The sequence below is a fragment of the Athalia rosae genome, chromosome 2 (assembly GCF_917208135.1).
Source record: "Athalia rosae chromosome 2, iyAthRosa1.1, whole genome shotgun sequence".
Taxonomy (NCBI): Eukaryota; Metazoa; Arthropoda; class Insecta; order Hymenoptera; family Athaliidae; genus Athalia; species Athalia rosae.
This window is the reverse complement of record NC_064027.1, coordinates 29,464,063-29,485,525: the sequence shown is the minus strand read 5'-3', so window position 1 is coordinate 29,485,525 and position 21,463 is coordinate 29,464,063. Positions and strand designations below refer to the sequence as shown.

Genomic DNA, 21,463 nt, shown 5'->3' with positions numbered 1-21,463 from the left:
TCGGGCGTCTTTACAAAATGGCGGACACACCGTGTGTGTGGTATAACATTTATGAATCGTAACAAATTGTAATTGTGTAGTTGTGATTTTTTTCCATGGATGATCGATGTTAATATCTTTTTCTCTTCTTCGTTCTTTCATCTCCTTCTTTTTCTTTCATTTTCCTTTTCTTCTCACTTATTCTCTTCTCGTTCAACGTTCAAAAGCGCATTCGCTCGTATCAAAAACAATATACAAAGAAAAGGAAGGAAGTAAATGAATCGAAAAAAGAAAAAAAAAAAATAGTACACGTATAGGAATAAAAAAAAGGGACGTGTCAGCGATCGATGAATGGATGCAAAGATTTTTGCCACGTATATAACGTGTACGTTATATACAGAAAATACGTTGATGTGTGAAAAAGAGAAAAAATGCCAAAGAGAATAACACCTGTTGTTTGTTAAACATATGTATAAACATATGTAGAACCGTAGAGATTTACGTGTATATAGGTAAGACTTGCGAGAGAATATGTCATCAGCGAAGTGGTTGCGACCCATTCATATTATTGTAAATAATAATATAAAGTCACGTGGGATGTGAAGATATATTTTTACATATATTTTTACACGTCCACGTGTATACGTACTTGGTACATATAATGCGACGGATTAATCTCTGCCGCACTATTTGCGAAATAAGAAAAAACAAAAACGGAAAAAAAAAAAAAGGAGACGAACGTCGCTAGGGGTGGATGTCCTAGGTATTACATACAAGTACAGTGCGAGTGGATGAATTTTATCGAGCGTCGTTCAACCGAGAACACCTTTTGTGCCCCAATGTTCGTTGTGGATATTTATATTATAAACATTTTTTCTTCCCTGTCTTCCGGTATAACAATGTTTAAAGAACTTTTCAATCCACGTACGCACACATAACATAAAACACACTGGACACATCTAGCCTATGTCTAATTCTATTTAGGAACGAAGAAAATCTTCAAAATTTCATATGTACATGCGTACACCGTGAGGTGAAACAGTTACAAAAAATAGGGAAAAAAAAATAAAACAATTACACCCCCTCCCCCCCCCAGAAAAAAAGGATTTAAAAAACACTACTGGGAAATGAACCGCGAGGAGAGTGAAGAATAAGACTGAAATGTCTGTGAAAAAGGCAAAAAAAAAAAAAGGAGAGAAAAGACGTCACATTGTACTTGATATCAAGTGTGAGGTGATGTGATGCGATGCGATGTTACGGCGTGTTCGTGTGGGGGGGAGAGAGAAGAAAGTTTGAAAGACGGAGTGAACGGGGGCTGGGGCGGGGGCGGGGGTGGTGTTCGGGTGTTACACAGGAGAGACCGTGAAGACATAAGAGCAATAGTTAAATAAAGGGTGGAGCTGAGATCACAGAGGGTCGCGAGAGTGAGATGATTGAAGTGCATCGCGTGCCCTCTTCGGTTGCATAGCGAAGAGAGTTCATTGTTATACAAGGAGCTGTCGAGTCCCACGTGACCTCGAGTTCACGGCACACACGGTGTACAGTTCGCCAAACCCCCCTTGCGCACGCGTTCGAACACGGTTCTTTTTCACGTAGCGCGTACACGGTCTCTCGGTAGCGCCTCTAGTAAATACAATGTCTACGGTTTTACGCTTGTATGTGCCCCCAACGTACCTCTACGTACGGTACAATCGATGGCTGAGAATCAGAAGGAAACGGATACGCGACAGTCGAACGAGAAAGAAGAAAAATAGATACAGACAAATCGTATGGATTTTCACGATGAAATTAAAGTAATCTTCGTACGCTTTCTTGTTTATTTTTGTTTTTCTTTTTTTTTATTAAATTTCATTCAATTATTTGTTTCCTTCTTCGTCATAAGGGCGCGCCCTTCCGACCGCGATAGGAAGGCAAAAATTAAAACATCCGACACATCATCCACATCTATTTCAATACATGTATTATTACAGTATCACGAGATGTGTATAATATTCTGCATATTTTATCTGTAAAATAACAAAGCTTCCGGTTTTTCTTCTCTCTTATCATTATTGTTGTTATCGGTATTATTATTATTATTATTATTATTTTCCCCCTTTGTTTTCCATTCGTTCATATACATGTATATAAACGTGATAGTACCTTTCACAATATAATATATATATATAGATATATGAGATTTTTTTTATTTTATTTTCGTTAATATATATATCGTTTTCTTCTTCTCCCTTTGTATGCGACAGACAATGAACTTTGTTGTTATTGCGTGTTGTGTTTTCCTTCTCTACTTGTATCGTGAATAAATGACGTATGCGAGATACGTGTATAGTGTTTTCAGATGATCGTTTACGGATTTCAATATTCAGTGGTTTTCTATTTTCTTTTATCTGTTCAATCTACTCCGAGATCCGACGATGAAATGAAGGATACATACCTATATACACGGATTTATCCTCTTTTTGAAATAAATTCAACATATCATCCTTGGATATATATTATTATTATTATTAATATTATCATCATTACTATTACTATTATTAATATTAATATTATAGATATCGTCGTCATTATTGTTAGTGATGTTGTTGTTGTTGTTTTTGTTGTTGTTGTTATTATTGCGTAGAGGGTTGCGGTTGCGGAGGTGGTGGATGAGGATTGGGAGGAGGTGGTGGGGGCGGAGGTGGTTGCGGGTGAACTTGGTGGGGTAAAAGAGCGTGCTGAACGTGAGCAGGATGGTGATGGTGGTGGTGATGGGCGTAGAATATGGCCTGGTTCTGGGGATGGGGTGGGTTACAGGAAGATCCCACCGAGTGTGATAGGGACGGCTGTCCCGAGGGATGTGCCGAGGATGAGGATGAGGCAGCTGAAGAGCTCGCGGACGCTTCGTGATATAATATTGGAACACGTACGAGTCTCTGGGCGGCGTGCGCCATGTTCGCTGCCTCCAATTCGGCGGCCAACTGACGTTTCCATTTGTTACGACGATTTTGAAACCAGATTTTCACCTGAGTTTCCGTCAAACGAAGCGACGCCGCCAGGCCGGCGCGCTCGGACGAGGACAGGTAGCGTTTCATGTCGAACGTACTTTCCAATTGGAATACTTGCGAACGGGAGAACACCGTTCGCGTTTTTTTCTTCCTTTTCATACTACCGGAATCCCTACCGTCCACCGAAACACCCATCTGACCGCCACCCCCCGACGAATGCAACGTCGAATTTCCATCGCCGTCAACGTCACCGTCAACGTCACCGTCCACCGCGTCGTCGTGACCCTCGTCACCCGATGACGGACTCCGTTCGCGCGTCATCGACACTCCGTGATCGTCGTCTTCGTCCTCTGAAAAAACAAATCAACGAGAACACCAATTAACGAATCGGATAACGACAATCGACGAGGACGACCTCGGATATCGAGAAGCTGTACAACTCGTCCCCACATCTCTCCCTCTCGTTTCGGAGAGGATCGCAGGTCTGTACGGAAACGCTCGAATTGTGAAGAGGAAACTTCATCGCAGAAATCGCATAGCGCGATACCTTTGAAACGTTAACGGTGTGACCGCGACGTGTGCCCAGAGGGGGTTGTGACGCAAGTACGTACAGTATACGAGCGGATATACAGAAGGAGACCCTTGAATAAAGTGGGCGCATCGCCGATGATAGAAAACAACGAGGGGGTGGCGGGGTGTAACTTGTTACCGACTTAAGTAGACAACGTTAGCCGTACGTACGTGCAGCTACTTCCACCGACCGTGCTTCTTTCTCCGTCCTTTTCGCTGCGCAACGTTTTTTTTTTTTTTTCACCGCTCCACGCTGCTGCTGATGATGCAGACGTATGTATAGGTAACCGATTGATAGATAAGTCGATCGGCGCTGGCTTGTCACTGCGGAAGCCGTGGAAGCCATAGGCTCCGGTTTATGGTAGAAGGACGGGGGGGTGGGGGGTCTTACTCTAGAGTGGACGGTTATGCTCAGTTGTCCCTTTCAGTTACGTATACTGTACACACTTTCTACACACCCGATGTCTACCCTACGAACTAATTCGTACGTTTCTACCGCACTCTTCTTACATGCGTGTCTTTGCGCGCGTCCCCCTGTGCTTTTCCCTAAATATTTTTTTCCAAGCTTTTTCCGCTCTCCGACTCGACGGACGGACGACCGATTCGATTTTCCATCGGTATCGGCGCTTAGCCGAATACGATTTGAAAATTTTTTTTCCATCGCTATATAATGCACGTGCAGGTATATTTACCTCTCTGGAGGAACGTCGCCGACGGACTTTGCCTGTGCGAATTTCCATCGTTCGACGAATGATGATTGAGGCTTTGGAGCGTGTGACTCGGTCTCCAGTGGAAGGGCCATCCTCCGCTGGTGGGAAGCATTCCCCGTATATTGTCGGCATCCGAATTCTCCTGACCTCCGGCGCCACCGGTACCCGCCTGGACGTTCGTCCCCGAGCTCGTCAGACGGGGGTGGTGTTGGTGTTGGTGAAGATGCTGGAGCGGCGAGGGGAAAAAAACGCTTCCGATCCCGACGGGGTATCGGCCGGCTATCAACGAGGACATCAAACCCAGTCTGGAAAATTATCGCGCAACGCAACGGTTTGATTAGAGAAACGTAACAAGAAAAAAAATAAAAATAAAAAAAAAAAAGAGCGGATAATCTCGCGCCGGCTCTCCCTACGATATTCCCCTTTTTGGCTCGATCCATTAGCTTCTCGAACGAAACAGCGAAACTCGACGGAGCTAACCTTACCCGTGTATAACTCCCCGTTTATTTCGAGCAGCAGAAGGAGTCTCGCGAGCCCCCTAATCTGACTGAAATCGTTTCCCTAATCGGAGGTTCGGATTCCTCGTCGCTTCATAGCTATATAATAGCTTTGTGGAAAGACGAGAAGGGACACAACTCGAATCTTGGTAGACCTAATTTATTCCTTTTAACGCGTGAATAACATACTCTGTTATTTTATTTTACTTTCTTTATTCCTTTGATATTTCTCTCATTTGAGATCATCATTTTTGTCATTGACGTTGTTGTTGGATGTTCTAAATTACCCCACTATAGATTGGAATTCGTTTCGTTTTTTAAATTTAGTTTATCGTTTCACCGATGAAATAGTTATACCGATAATTGGATCACGGAGTTTTAGCGACGGACAAGGAGGGTGGTGTACACCGTACTTGTATCGGAAAATAGAAAAAAAAAAAAAATAGAAAAAAATAAAAGGACAATCGATAGCGATACAAAAGCTATATAGCTGCGGGTGCCTATATAGGGAGGAACACAAAACGGAATCGCTTTCTTTATAGTTGGCGCGTCAATTGCGACCGTTACCTACATTGCTGCGCGAGTGAAACATATTTATTCCACCGTTTTCACGTCCGTTTCACCAACTATATGAATTTTCCAGAATCAAGCCATTTATCTGTCGTACATGCGCATGGAATTCCGATTGTTTCGAATTTTGGTATACACATCAAAGATCATCGTTTATTATAGCGGCTCGTCCAAATTTATCAGACCGTCGGACGATGACATATTCCGTTTCTGCACGACTATGGGTTCCGATTTGGGTGTCAGCACACCTCACCTACAACGATATGACAAAGCGACCGTCGCGACGCGATGGAAAATATGGTCTCGTCCTCCGTTCTTTTTACCCAATCGAAATTCCGCACCGTCAGACTTTTGCTTCGGCGGAGAGCGACGTGCGAAAAAAAAAATGTACGCTCAAACGCGGTGCACGTTATACGCCGGGCGAAACGTAAAACAACCCCGAACCCCCCTCAGCTGCGGAACGGCAGCCATTTTGGGCAGCGTTACCTACAGCGAAATCGTCGACGCGGCGTCTAATTTCACGCCTCGGAAAATCTATGTATTTATCTCCGAACTGTAGCGGAACGAGCGAGGAGTTGAGCGAGAGTTTTCCCGAGATTTTGTACGCGAAACGAAAAAACTTACTTCAAAGACCAACGGCGCACGATATTACTTCGCATTTCGCCTGAGTCCCGACGATTTCGACCGTTCGCTACGATCCGCCCTCGCCTCGTCTAATTTACAAATTTAAGCGTACGCGACGCGAATATGTATGTATACATTGTATATACGGATCATATAGAAAGGTACCGTAACGTTTCCACAATTTCGTAAACTTTTCCAAAGTAGAATACTAGCGGCATTGCGCCGTTGCTGTTACACCGTTACCCCGCCTCCGCTGCAGGGAGAGTAATTAATTTAATTACCGCCATTAGTTTACCAGTTTACCTCCTCGTTACGCACATAGCTTGTTATACACCGTGTGTGTATATATATAATTCGCCGGCAAACTGCAGTTGTATAAAACGCGCCATCTTTATCTCCGATGTTGTAGAGAGAGGAGAAAAAAAAAAAATCATTTCCATTTTCGCCTCGTACAGATACCGCTGCGGTACGTTCAACCGCGTACAGTTTCGGGGGATAATATTACTGGAAATGTATGGATTTGAGCGGGGGGCCCCTTACGTACATACATGTATACACACGACGGGTAGTGAAATTTGATACCACTGTAGACACGGCTCTGGTTAAGTTGGATTAGGTAAGGTTGGGTTCGTAGTAATTTATCCCTGCAACCGCGCATTTCGCTCTTACATAGGTGCAGTAGAAGTCGAAATGAAAAAAACTGTTGCGGGGTCCAACTTTAGTTCAATTTGTCTGTTTTCGTTTTTCTTTTTTTCTCTCTAACGCAAGAAAATCAACCTGCAGGGTACGATCTTTTTCACGGTTGGGTATACACGTGCGAACAGTGCAGCCGAGGATCGCGCGTACGTGATCTCGCTAGGTGGATAGCGTTCGCAATTTTTGAAATTCACGCGCGACATGTTTAAATATAGAGTATATACAGCGTATAACAGAGAGAGAGGGTACAAAAGGGTCTCCGGAGAGTTGGCACCCCTGCAGGCAATTACCAGCTCTTTGTACATTAGCAAAGCCGGCCCTGATGATAGCGGCAGCTGTACTATAGGTATAGTATACGTGACTACTACGCGTTCGTCGCGCGGTATATATAAAGTGGGCGGGACTTTTGCGATCGATATAAGGTGTAGGCACCTGCATAGGTGTAGGTGTGCGACGAGATGCCTCGGTTGTGTGATACGTTCGGTGTATAAACTCCCGTTTACGCGGTACACCGTATCGAATATTTGAAGGACTTTTATTTGCCCCATCCCCCGAAAGTCCGACGGGTGATAAATATCGAGGATGATACGAAAGTGAGGGATTTCCGCCGCGACGAAGAAATCCTCTACCCGGTTCTAGTCGTACGTATGACGTTTGAAAATTACACGCGTTTGATATGTGTGTGTGTAGGTGTGCGTGTGTGTGTGTGAAGGTGTGTATACCTCGTCGTACACAGCCGCAGAGGCTCGTACATGAAGATATTGTCAGAAAGTGGCAGGCTGTCGATCTAAGGTGACAATTGCTCGGAATTACCAGCTTGGTAAGACGAAGATACTCAAAACGGGGCTTCGCAGAAGCCTTAAAACCTCCCCCGCGGGCGACGCGAACGCCGCCGCTGCTGCTGCTGTTATACCGTTATGCTTGTATATCCTCCTCCTTATTCTTTGTCCGCTACCGCTGGTCTCCTCTGTACGTAAACCCGCGCGTATATATTTACTAATAAATTACGTTGTACCTCGCGGAGTTTCGATCCGCTACAACCGTTTCGAAACCGGCGTTCTCTATTCTCCTTGATATTATCCAAACCGCGATTACAAGAAACGCGGAGAATCGTGAGCTCGTCACGCTATCGGCCGTCGAACGACGCCATCTTCGATTCTTCGCAGACTTTGGACGGGTGAAAGCGCGATCCTGATGGATCCGAGGGGTAGTCGAGTCGGTTGCGTAAAATCGAACGGACTTCGGACGTCAGGGGTATATCAGAACTTCGAATACGCAACGAACAAATTAACGGAGTTTTTTTTTTTTTTATTTCTTTTTTTTTTTTATTTTTTACGCGCCGCGCACGATCCTCCAGGAGAACACACAAAGGTGGCTGCGGGATGCACGGTACGCGGGATAATAATATTCTCGAACATGAAAGCGCAACCGGCTGCAGGAGTACGCCGAAAAAAAAAAAAGGAAGAAGAAGAGACTAATTTTGTGACGTAGACGTTGCCGCTGCAGATGCCTCACTCGGATAAAAATCAAATCTGACGTCCACTGTTTGCAAGCATACGGCTAGTCGGTATCCAGGTAGAAACACCCATCTCTAAAGGTGCACGGGAGCAAAACTTATCCTACGCCCTTTGGCAGCCCTAATTCTTGCTTTGGACGCTTAAATTTCACCCGCCGTCGAGTTTCGGATCCAACGAAATAAGGACACGCCGTGCGCGCTGCTCATTTGTGTTTCACGTACGGATCCGTCTCGTCTTATTCGTCGACGACGACGACCGAAATCGGCCGTTAATTCGATCTGTTCTCTCGCGAAGGATAACGATTTCCGAAAGTGGCTGCGGAAACGCGATCGCCGCTATAACTTCACGTTTCTCACTTCGCGGGTTTCCGACGGCTTCGAAAGACGCCCCGTGACTATCTATGTTTGTAACGGGCAAACGTGCGACGTCCGAATCCCGCGGGATAATTCATGGATGGGAAAAATCGAATACAGAGTACACGTGAAGATAAAAAGGAAATATTTCGGAATTAGCTCACGCTCGCGTCAGATTTAGCGTCAAACACAGTTTATTCCTCAAAATCGTCCCCCTTTCAAAAGATCCGTTTAAGCGACACGAGATCTTATTGCCGGAGATTAGCTCTTCTCCAGTCTCATTGTATCTCGTGTGTTATATTCTTCCTCTTTCTTTCGTTTTTTTCACTTGTTTTTTTTTTTTCTTTTCCCCAATTCCAGGGGGCACTTTATTATTCCTCGCGTACAATCCTCTTCTCGGTCGGGGTTCTCTAATTCGGGCTCATCTCGAGGGCCGCGGGAGAGGCGGTTTTTTCCAAATTTTCTAAAAAATCACCACGAGCTACTCGAGTATCTCCGGTCCAAAGGATTCACCCTGCGGTTCGTCCGCGAAACTACGAGCGCAGCTAGTTCAATCGCGTCGTCCTTTTCGATATATCCTTGGAAAGTTTCGCTCCCCCCCTTCGCCCCACCCGCGAGCGAAAGGAAGCAATCCTAAGATAAGCCCTCGTTACGGTTATATAATATTCGAGCGTCTTAAAAGCTGCGATAATATGGACGGATCGTAGGGCTTACGCCGGGGGGTTTACGCGTACATCTTAGCGCCGAACGTTATACGTATACACCGTTGGTTTCGCTGAATAATAAATTATTTTGTAATGTATGTACTTCCTTCCTGCGAACGGGCGAAAGACGCTATCCTCGAGTGCTCCCGTTGCCGTATCGCCGTTGCAACGCTGCGGGGCCAGCTGGGTAACGGTGTAGGATACGCGCGCTCCGAGGAAGATATTCCCGGGGGATTCTCTGGCTTCTTACATCCGCGACGTTGTATTATATACGTACGTTGTACACACACTCGATTATACGCTGTACACCGCTCTATCCATCTCCTTTGCCTTTCGCGTCTATATCGCGGATGTGTATGCGGACTGTGTGTATATATATATATATATACACACTACGTACTCTACCCAACTGCATCTATTATGCAAGTATCCAACAAATTGATTCCTACCGGATCCGAGACTCCCTCCGTTCTCCGCTGCGGCAACCTCAGCTTCTTATTTCCCGCTACCTCCGCGGGACCCCGCCACTCCGAGACGAAAGATACGCTTACATCTTCTCGGTTATTGTATACCACCCTTCGTTCTACCCACGCGACGTTTTCCTTGATTTTCGAAATTTTCATACCTTAGCTTAAAATCGATGAAATCATTCGAACGAGAAAACATCCCCGTCAAGGACTTGAAATCGACTACAAAAAAGAAAGGAATATAGCGGCCATTTTTATCAGTTTTTTCTTTCTTTATTTATTTTTTTTTGTTCAAGTTTTGGTTTTTTTTTTTTTCTTTTTAAGAGAGAGTTTCTTCGGTAATGTACAGCGCGTTGCGTATACCTAGATATTATACGGACGTGGTTGCACATAATTGCGAAGAACCAAAGAGCGCGTTGACGCAGGGATAATATTCACTCGCCGACAATTTCAGAGAGCATTGAAATACCGACGCTAATTATCCTGCAGCACGAAGCCAAAGTGTAGAAACGGTAAATGGCATTGAACGATGCATACGCGGGACAATCGTGATGCTGATTATGATGATGACGACGACGACGATGATATTCGTAATGATAATAATGATCGTTCGTAAACGCGCGCGGAGTGAGTTGTTCTGACGTACTGCGGGAGGACGACGCTGAAATGTAGGATCCGCATATGTCTGGAGAATGGGGAATCATTCCTGTGCATCGTACGATGTGTGAACGAAAGCATAAAAAAGTAATTGTATACAATGGATAATATGAGCAAATGAACAGAATTATATGAATATACGTCGACGCGCTGGATACGGCACCGTAGTCGAAAGATTATCATCGTGTGTGAATCGGGTACCGTATCTGGAAGTTTATGGTGTGCGAATTTAGTCGCGGTATAGATACTGCTCAGAGAATGATCCGTAAAATTTTGGATAACGCGTAGTTTGGGGCATTCCTTGATTTTTCACAATTTGGAGCGATAAATTGGCGATAACTCGATCACTTTCATAGATAGATCAATTTGGCTTCTAGATTTGGATTCCTGAGCTGATTATACGTGAGATTACTCTTGAAGAACCAAAAAAATGTTCGATTTTTGAGCAAAAAATAAATCAGTATTTTAATTGGGTTTAATATGATTTTCTAACGTATTTTGGCCTCAGGAATCCGAATCTGGAAGAAAAATTGAACTATCTCTGAAATTGACCGAGTTATCGCCAATTTTCAACTTTTTGGGGTCAAAAATAAAAAATTGATTTTTTAGTCTATCTTTACGTATTTTGATCTCAGGAATCCGAATCTGGAAGAAAAATTGATCCATCTGCAAAAATTACCGAGTTATCTCCATTTATTCGCAATTTTTGGTACAAATTTGAGGATATCTCGAAGGGAAAAAATCGTAGCTTAATTTGGACAACGGATTCGTGTTCCTGAGGTCAAAATACATAAGAAAAGTGCCATACGATCGATTTTTAAAAATAAAAATTTTTGGCCAAAATTTGAGATTTTTCCAAGGGGTACCCCTTACGATTTTTTCAAATTTTGGTCAAAAATTTTTATTTTTAAAAATTGATCGTATGGCACTTTTCTTATGTCTTTTGACCTCATGAACACGAATCCGTCGTCCAAATTGAGCTACGATTTTTTCCCTTCGAGATATCTCAATTTTTCTGCTCCAAAAAGCTAAAAATTGTCGATAACTCTATCAATCGCGTAGCCAGACTTCTGAAAAGTCCGAAGACGTCGAAAAATTTCCATCAAATTAAAAAAACATTTTGGAAAAAGGTGACCCGTTCAACCCGGAATGCCCCGCATGCCGTACTCGGAGTGCGCAGAGTAATCGCATTTCGTCACTCCCGAAAATGAATGATGTGAAAACGTAATTATTCCTGATGTTATAACGTAGGCCACGACGTTGTTAGGGGCTTAAGGGAGGGGGGGGGGGGGGGGGGGGCGGGAATCCGAATACCCCAATAATAAAATGGTAAACGGGTGGAAAACAAGCAATTGGAACCTGCATCGGGGGCTTTTAGTTTGGGGTTAGAGGGTGCAAATCTGATAAAATCATCTCGAAACCACCCTCGTACATAAGAGGACTCTTCAATTTGACCATATGAACACACACACACACACACGCGTGTGCGTATAGGTACCGTACGTACGTACACCATTGAATTTGCCGATGCTGTTCCATTGGCTGCAGCAGCGGCTCTTTCCGCGCCCTGTACCCTACGCTCCCGATATATACCCACCAACTACACCAACACAATCTAACCCCGGAAACTTCGATCTTCGCCGGACTTTTTCCCGCACCCTTCGCAAAATGATCTCTCTATTCCAGCGCGGAAAACGCACACACCTTAGCGAACAGCTTATCCATATACCTACCCCTACACGGATTTAATACCAGATCTATCTAATGCCACATCATGTAAGTAATGCAATGCCCCGCCGAATCGCGAGGGGGATGCGAGGGATTCGTCGTTATTAAATGAGACAGCCTAATAGACCCATTAACGTCCGCGCTATACACTTACGTGCCGCACACGCACTACCCCCCGCTCCCCCCCCCCCCCCCCCCCCCCCCCTTATCGCACCGTACGTTTTTCGGAGTAGCTGGAGGCGGAGGTGTCGGTAAAATGGACCGAACCGATTCCCTTAATTCTCATCGACGCGACAACGAGACAAGGATGATCAAAAAAAGATCGTTTCCCGAGTCGGTGAAAACCGAGGATCGTACGCAATGAAATAAACTAAAAAAAAAAAAAAAAAAAACCGTCAATTTCGTGCGTAAAACGTTGCGATAAAAAAGGTAACGTGAGCACTGCACTCTCTATGGCATCGCGTTCCACCGATCGGCCCCCCTGCAACACACAGCCGCGGCGCGCACTCGATGATTTTCGCTAAAAATCGATCGTCGATTGTGGGGCACGTCGGGGATATCGCGGAATTCCAGCCCCACTGTTACAGGGCGTACGGTAGAGACACCCCACCCGCATTTGACGGGTAGTGGTGGTAGTAGTGGCGCAAAAGTGTTTTCGATCTTCGCTGTACGTTACGCGGTGGCTGCATGCGGCTCGCTTTTGTTCATCCACCTACCGTTGCGCGCTCTCCAGGTATTCGTGAAAGAAGAGCGATCGAAAAACGGAAAAGGAACGAAAAAAAGCAAAAAGAAAAAAATAACAAAAAAACAACGCAGAGCAAAGAAATAAAATGAAAAAAAAAAAAACAAAACAAAAAACAAATAAACGAAGAGCCCCGCACGCGTACACGTTCGTCGTGGGTACGGTACAATAGCTGCAGGATTTGAATCGTGCCGATTCCAAAGGATGAACGCGATGTATAGTATTGTTACGTTAAATGAAGAGACAAAAAAAAAAAAAGGATCCAGGGAGCGAGCCAGTGTTTCCGAAACGGTGTGACGCCCGCGGTATAGCTAATTGGTTTTTTTCTTCTCTTTCGAGCTTTTCTGTCGCCGCTGAATTTCGCTGGTCTTTTTTTTCGACGTTTCATCGTACAACTCTGTACCGCAAATTTGATCCGATCGATCATACGGGTCTAGACGCAAATTAGCTCAAGACCATATCTTTTCCAACAACTTATAATCATTCGAAGGTTAGCTCGAGTCGCATACGAACTCGCCCTTAATTGGATCGCCGATAGTTCGTTAGTATTAATCTTCGACGACTCGAATACTTACGCCCCGCATACACTCGTATCATCGGGGGTTACAATAATTACCGCGTTCGCGAATATTTTTTCTCCCCCGTTTTCATCTCCGTTCCGATTTTCGCATCTCGCGACGCATCGTCACCCCGTTCCGTTCGCTGCGAGAATTTATAAGAAAATGAAAATGAAAAAAAAGAAAAAAAAAAAAACTAAACAGACGTACCTGGACAACATGGCGAGATCGGCGGTCGCGTGTCCCATCAGCGGATTTCCTTCGGTCGTATTAAAACCCGCGGCGTTTCCGTTCGCCGCACCGTGAAGATTCCCCGGTCCGCCGGCGAGGCCGGACAGTCTGGGCAGAGACCCGAGGAGCTGGGACGACTCGTTGGGCGACGTGGAAGAAGTTTGCTGATGCAACGTTTGCGGTGGCGGACTGACCCTGAGACCCTGAAGAGGCTGATCTCTCGGCGGCGGCGAAGAGGAGCCGACGACGATCGGTGACTCCGATCTGCCGAGGATACTCGATATGCTGAACGAGGTGTACTGAGGGGTACAGGCCGGCCTCAACGGGGCCTTGCCGCCGTTTATCGTGCAGGAATTGCTTATGCTGCAGTTGTTCTTCTCCTGATGAATGAGGAGTTCGGCCGGTGCCGAACTGCTGCGGGATCCCTCCAGCTCCAGATCCTCCTCGGAAACTACCGACACCTCGATCTCCGTCTCGCCGGACATATCCGTTCCGATTAATTTCGCGAGATAGAAATCTACGACACGCTCGCCTCCGTTTTCTCGCCCCCTTTAGCCACGTTTGTTGCGTTCGCTCGTTGTTTACAAATCACTGAAAAAAAATCGCGGCGAATCGACGCATGGTTTTTTCGTTTTTTAGACTCTATTTGGCTTCCTTCGAATCGACTCGGGGCATCACGAGGGGATCCCCTTTCCGCCGTAGACAACACACTCGAGTATCCTATCTTTATATTGCACGAAAAATTTTATCTTCCCAGAACTTCACTTGTGTCGACGTTACATTTATCCGCCGTTTATCTCTGTCCCGGAGGTCGAATAAGAACCTCGACTCCAGTCGATCCTTCGTTACGTACGGTGCACCTCTTCCACACGTCTCACATTTTCACGGTTAACATCGCGCACCTTTTATTTATTTTTTTTTTCTTATTTTTGTTTGGAAATTCGCTTTCGATATCAGCGCGATATTATCCAAGGCCCTCCAGGTGTCCGGGGTAACGCGTAGGCGAGGTCAAGTTTCGGGGTGGCGTTTGCCGCTGTCTCCCCCCCCCCCCCCCCCCCTCCCACTCCGTCCCGTCAGATTAAAAAAGAAGTGCTTCCTTAGCGTATAAGTTACACGTTCGTCGAATTACGCGATACCTACAACGTAAGCGTAGGGTAATCGAGTTCGTGCACCGCGACGACGATCGTTCCGGAGGTGATCGCCGCTCGAAATCGCTCGATTCGCTCGCGCACCAGACGCGTATCGCGCGTTACACGTACGAACGACACGATATCGTCACTCGCCGCCGCTCGTAGTTCGAGGGTGTAACGGATGACGAGTTTATCAACCTTCTATTACGGTTTTAAGTGAGTGACGCGGGGTAGATACTGTTTGACTAGCGGCGGAACAAGGAGCGCCGGACAGAAACCCGGTTACAAACACCGGTGGCGGGTACGAGGGAAAAAGGGGAGGAGAAGAAGCGAAGGGAACGAGATGGAAGGGTGGGGGTTGGGTTTTGGGGTTGGTTGGTTGGAAGTTGTCTCCGTTGTCGTAGTCGTAGTCGTAGTCGTCGGCGCAGCGGTAATCGTCGTATTTCGTCGGGGGGGGGGGGGGGGGGGGGGGGAGGGGGTATCTCGCGGTCGCCTCGGTTTATCCGATGAAAAGCGTATTCGGAGCGAGAGGGAGTGCGAGGAGGAGCGAGGAGAGCGAGGAGAGCGAGAAGAGCGAGGGTGCACCCCGCGTATAGGTGGTATGGTTCGCGTTTCGCGGTACGGAGCCGAATGGAAAGGGGGATACGCCGAACCTGGACGGGGAGAAGCTGTACCGAGGGGTAGAACGTTGGGAGGGTGTTTTTGGTGGGCGTGGTCCGCGCGACCGAGGGGTGTGCTTCGGCTATCCCCATTCGTCGACGTCGCGATCGATTCTCCCGAGTGCCGGGGCTCGCCGGGGGGGCAGATTTCGCTCGTCGACCAATAGCGGGTAGCCGGCGCTCTCTCGATTGTTGCTTGTGTGAATTTTACTTCCCAACTACGCTATCCGCCGTATCGCTCTTAGCCAGCCTGTGTTGGCGCGTTGGTGAAACTCGCCAACACCACCCAGGAATTGCCGCGTCGGTACACGAGCCCAGGCGAATTTCGCGAGATCGTGTGCGTCTCCGTGCACGTCGGACTCGTGTGTTACTTATCCATTATAACACTCCAAGATCTTGATTCAGGCCCGTAGCGCGGCAGGCTTTTAACCAATTAGCTTTTATAGCTCTCGTAACCCCCCCTCCTCCCGCCCCCTCCTCCCCTCCTCGCGCCACCCCGCGCGCGCCACCGGCTACTCTTCGTCCTCTTCCTCCGACGTTATCTCCACCTCCTTCGCCGCCGCCACCGCACCGCCGCCACCCCTAACCTAACCCTCCCCCGACTCGCAGTCGCCCGACGTTCCCGAATACCTCGAGCCAACGGCGTGTATTCCGAAGCACAAGACCCAACCATCCGACTAATCTACCTTTACACAACCTATATTTTCGCATTATATCCTCAAGTCCTGCAAACTTACTTGCTACTGATTATCGCGTCCCTTTCAAGCTAACTGCGCGACGGTACGAGCTCTGTACACCTTTATATCATATACGTGTATAGATAATTTCCAAGTGAGAACTTGAGTTTTCCAAATTTATGCAACTCCGTGTACGATACGAAATTTTCCAGACCTACGGTCGGCTTATCATGCGAGACAATGAATTTCACCCGTGAAGAATTATGGGAATAAATTGATCAAGGTGTACCCAGAGGGACGGAAATTTCCAAGGGAAAAAAAAAAAAAAAAAAAAGGTTGAAGCGTTCGTGCGACTCGTCGTTAGTCGGCCAATAATATCGTGCATAATATACGGTGGCGTGTTTTGGCGGATTAAATTGTTACTCGCGTTTATACGATTTCATATACCCAGAGGTATCCGTACAATGTACTTCGGGGCTGGTGGTATTTATTTGTTTGTCGGTTTGTTGTCCGTACACACGGATCAAAGTGCACCGCACACCGCTGCGCTATAACTACGAAATTCGTTCAAAAACTACCCTTCGCCCGCAGGTACGTATAGGTAATGGTATTGGTACCCGGTGAGGTAGTAAGGTGGGCGTGTCTCGCGCTATAATTTTTCCACGGATTAAATATTCTTGAGCATCTACTTTACCGCGAGCTGAGCTGAAAAGCGCTCTGGCTCAGGGTGAGCCGTTTTGTACGTTTACCCCTAAATTAATAGCGTTTTGAAAAATTTTAATATGCCAGAAAAAGAAAAATGTCGGGTCGCGATATACAACGTTACGATGGCCACCGAGGACCGTGCGTACGTAACTCCGATTTTTCTCTGAATTTGATTTTATCTTTTCTTTTTTTTTTTTTGGTTTTCAAATAAATTTTTGCAACTTTTTCCCGCATACATTATATGAAAAAGTGCGGAGTGCACATATATATATCGATCGATCCTTCGCTGCGGTGTAGTCCGATAGCCAAAGTTGGCGAGTTTAATAATTAAAATTCTACGGCGGATTCAACAAACTCGAATCAAAAAAAGTTTTTAGTAATTACAAAAAATTGTATCCCGCATACGATACGCGCGCGAATCAAATGTTCGTTAGATATTATTAAATTTTTCTGGAGTTGAAGAAAACAGAAAAAAAAAAGTAAGCGATGTACCACCCCTTCGAACAAAAAAAAATTCCAACTGTTATTTTTATTTTTTTTTATTTTTCAGTATTTAATTGTTACCCGTCGAATTTACTTCCACATAGGTATATACCTGTGTTATATACATGTACATATGAAGCATTAAGTAAATCAAAAATTTCCATCTCCGTGTTCAACCGAACCAAACTACCCCTGTACACATAGAATTCTACATACCTACGCGCGAGCAATTCGATACTTTGTTCTTTCCAAATTTGAAAAAAAAAAATCCTTAAAAATGATTATTTTGCAATTCGAAGAGAATCAGAGACGCGGATACAGCTAGATATGGAATAATAGGCGCAGAGAATGAGATAAATGAAAAATGAATGATTTATACAATGAATGAACGGAAAGAAAAAGGAAGCAATGAATGAAAAAGAAAATAAAATTAAAAAAAAAAAACAACAAAAAAACAACAAAAAGACAAAAATGGAAAGCCAAAGCTTTGGCCGCTTCACCAGTAGCCCCCTCTTCCATCCCATTTCTATAGTCGATAAGCGTACCTACATCGAAAAGGGATTGCCTTTGATCTCATACACCTATATACGTACACACCATATACGGCCAATACATTAAGCGCAATCACAATCGACGACGTATCTATATACCAGCTACTACGTACTATATACATAGGTATCCGGATACATACGTATATGTATATGTAATGTATACATACAACTGGAGGCTCACTTTGCTCACGGTACACAGAGAGACGGGCGAGTTGCATCGTACTTACGAGTCACAGCCCTTGATCAGGCGAACGCGAATTTTTATCATCGGAAGAATTTTCTTCCCCCGCAGCCCGAAACCACGTCATTCGTCGCCGCAGCCTCGCGCCCGCTTCTGCGATGAAAAAAGAAAAATATTTAATAACGAGAAACAAATCCTTATTTTGGATCCCGTTCGGGAATAGCCGCGCGAGCAAAGTGTTTACGTATACATATGTATACGCGCCTATTGTACATGTCTCTCTATCTATTGGGGGTGGTGTTTTTGGTGCCAACGCGTTGAGTTGGCAGTGCAGTCGGTATACGTATATAAAGTAGAGAAACGTATACCGAACAAAGGATCATACCTATACGATATACCTATAATATACGATACAGATGCACAATATATAAAATAGGTACATATTTTTAATACATATCAGCTCCCAACAAAAAGTGCGGAAAACCTCGCGGGATTCGCGTTTGGGGTGCGTCATTTTTTTTTTTTTATTTTTTTTTTTTTCAAAGTTTGGAATTTCACCAGTGCCCCCCCCCCCCCCCCCCCCCCCATCCAGCTCCTCGAAATCGTGGAAAAAATATTTCGCCAAAAGATTTCGATATTTTTAGCGGAGAACCTTCCTTCTCCTTCTCCTTTTTTTTTTTTTTTTTCTCTCATTCGTGCACGTTTTACAAATCTGTGTACACACGCGTATAATTCGGATCCGCAATTAAGAGATTTTCGAAAATTCCGCACAATTATCGATGCGGGTATAACTGACTTGAAGGTAAATCTTATTCACGAGCTTCTACCACGTTAGATTTGTTGTGCGGCACACTTTTGTACCTGTGAATACCCGCTGTTTTACAATAGTTGGCGGCACGTCGCCGTATATAAGAATGAAAATATGTATTTTACGTTCACCTACACGGTGTACACGCGATACTGTGCGAGGCTATTTGAAAAAGATGGAGAATTTTTTTCCAACAATTTTTTTTTTTGAAAAAATTAAATAACCGATAGAACAAATGACGGATCGTTATAAAAATTCGAGTTCGAAACTCTTTTCTCTTTGGCAGGCCCTTAAAAATCGAAATATGATATCGGAGAGCTGAAATGTTTTTTTTTTTTTTCGATATATTCAGTTTTTAGTTTTCCTTTCTCCTTTTCATTGGGTTATTTTCTCGCCAAATTGGCGTCTGCACAATCCGTTGTGAACTTGGAGTGTACGCAGAATCCGAGAACATCGGGTGGTGCGTACCTATACACGTTTCGCGGTTACAATGATCAACGACGGCTCTCATCGAATCCGCAATTAAAAAATTTTCAATTCCGAGCCGCGTTTTTTAAAGAGAAAATAAAATACGTACATTTTTTTTTCGCATCGCGTAATCCCTGAACGCAAAAATTTACGACGACGAATATCTGCAGAGTGTCACTCGGAAGAGGGGTACATATATCGATAAATAGGTTAGCTGCGTATACACGTGGGTTACGGTATATCTGTGTGTGGGATAAATTTGCGGCGTATACATATATATACACGCGTACGGAGAGCCACGGAATATATATATATACATATATATCTGTATTCTATTTTGTGTTCGGGGCGTAAGAGGATTATCTGCTCTCAAGAGAAGTAAGTGGTAGGTATGCTTCACTTTTCACAGGGGTTGCATTATTCCCTATTATGCCATGTGATTAGTAAATGCAGGTAAGCTGCCGCGGGGGGTCTCCATTATGTTTACAACGCTGAATCGCATCGTCTCCTATACCACTACGCGTAACGTATACCGCCGAACTTGCGCGTGTATTACGGTGCGGGCTGGATGGATAGAGCCGCGAAGGAGACGACGACGACGACGACGACGACGATGCCGCCGCTGCCGCATTTGTGAACAGTGCCGCGGTTCACTCGCCCGCAAAACTTACCGACTCTTGTATAAATTCGTCGTGGCTTTTCTCGTCTCTTTTTCGCATTATATAGTTAACAATATTCGCTCTGTTGCGCCCCATCGCCAGGTATATTATACCCACCGTATAGTGTACATACATAATGTACTCAAGCTGCACAACGTAGCAATCGCTTTTCTTTAGTTTTCCTCCAAATTTTTTTCCTCCCTCCTCCTCCTCCTCTTCCTCGATAGGTAATACTATATTTTTCCATTGAGATCTCCTACGCATCGCTTTCCTCTTCGTCGGGCTAATTGTTTTCCTTTTTTTTTCCACGGGGTAGCGCTTATCTCCGTTTTTTTTTTTTTCTTTCTCTCAACAAACAAAAATTTTGGAATTCGATTCTACTTCACCCTGCCCACCGAATCGTATGTGCCATGTATAATGTAAATATATGTAAATATAGATCTTCACATAGCTGCAACAATGAGCGTTTATTTTTGCGTGTACCGTACACACACACACACGTTTTGATCCAATTAAAACCTTCCACCCTAATAAACTCGACGTTTTGCTGGCTGAAATAGCAGCGGCGATGGTAGTAGTAGTAGTAGTAGTAGTAGTAGTAGTAGTAGTGGTGGTGGTCGCGGTAGTGGTGGGTACGGATCTTGTTGCTGTTGTTGCCACTTTCTATTCTACAGGCGGTATTATCATCATTATTATTATCGTTATCCCGCTGGGTTTGAACGAGCCTTCGTGCGGCTTATAATATAACGTCTACCGTAGAGACGTAGTTAACGTTAGTGTGTACGTAGATGCGCGTATAGGTATACCTACGGAGAAATACGCACCACGTTCGGCTGTATAACGGGACACTTTACTAATTCCCATTACCCGGAGCACGTCGTACTCTCTGCGACTATACCACGGAATCGACTCTATTATGTATGGTATACATACGGGTAATGGCGCGCATATATGTACCTACGTAAATATACATATATCCTTTACAAGGGCCTCTTTCTGGAGGGCCACCCTTCGACACGGTGCACCACGTTTTGGCATCGATACCGTAAATCTATCTTATTGTTCCGAAGCAACGCGCCGCTGCGCCGACGTCGTCCGATATTTCGATGGGGATCACGTGTCGCGCTAATTTCTCAAGGGTTCTCATTTATTTACATCCTTATACCTGAATACATGTATGCGCTCTGTACGGGCGCGGTGCACGTCCACGCGATACGCCTCGGGTGAAATTCACGTATCCTTGTACACGTGATTATACGTAAAACAAAAAAAGGAAATATTTCGATCGATCGTACGTCTCTGCTGTGAAAATTTTCAACCCTTCTTCTTCTTTTTGTTTGTTTATTTATTTTTTTTTCTGGAACGATAAAAGTCGCGGAAACACGTATACGATGTCGTTTTCACCCCCCCTCCCCCCCCGAAGCTGCAGCTGTTGCCCACTTTTCTTTTCTCTTACACGTATAATCGGCGCGTGTGTACGAAGGAGAGAAACGAAATTGGTGTAAGCAAAATGGCGACGATCAGATTGATCAGCTGATTCACAGATGTATATA

General features: G+C 45.1%; 1 protein-coding gene and 1 long non-coding RNA gene across 4 annotated transcripts in view; one reads left to right on the top strand and one right to left on the bottom strand.

Annotated features, from left to right (window-relative positions):
• LOC112695036 overlaps positions 1–21,463 on the top strand; it is a 63,841-nt gene that overhangs the window by 5,780 nt on the left and 36,598 nt on the right. The gene's annotated exons all lie outside the window — the stretch shown is intronic.
• On the bottom strand, positions 1,923–15,172 carry LOC105692485 (homeobox protein Hmx). The gene is made up of 3 exons (XM_012411712.4): positions 13,569–15,172; positions 4,229–4,551; positions 1,923–3,316 (listed from the first exon to the last, which is right to left on the bottom strand). The coding sequence occupies exons 1-3, from the start codon at positions 14,072–14,074 to the stop codon at positions 2,592–2,594; spliced, it is 1,554 nt and encodes a 517-aa protein (XP_012267135.2). The 5' UTR covers positions 14,075–15,172; the 3' UTR covers positions 1,923–2,591.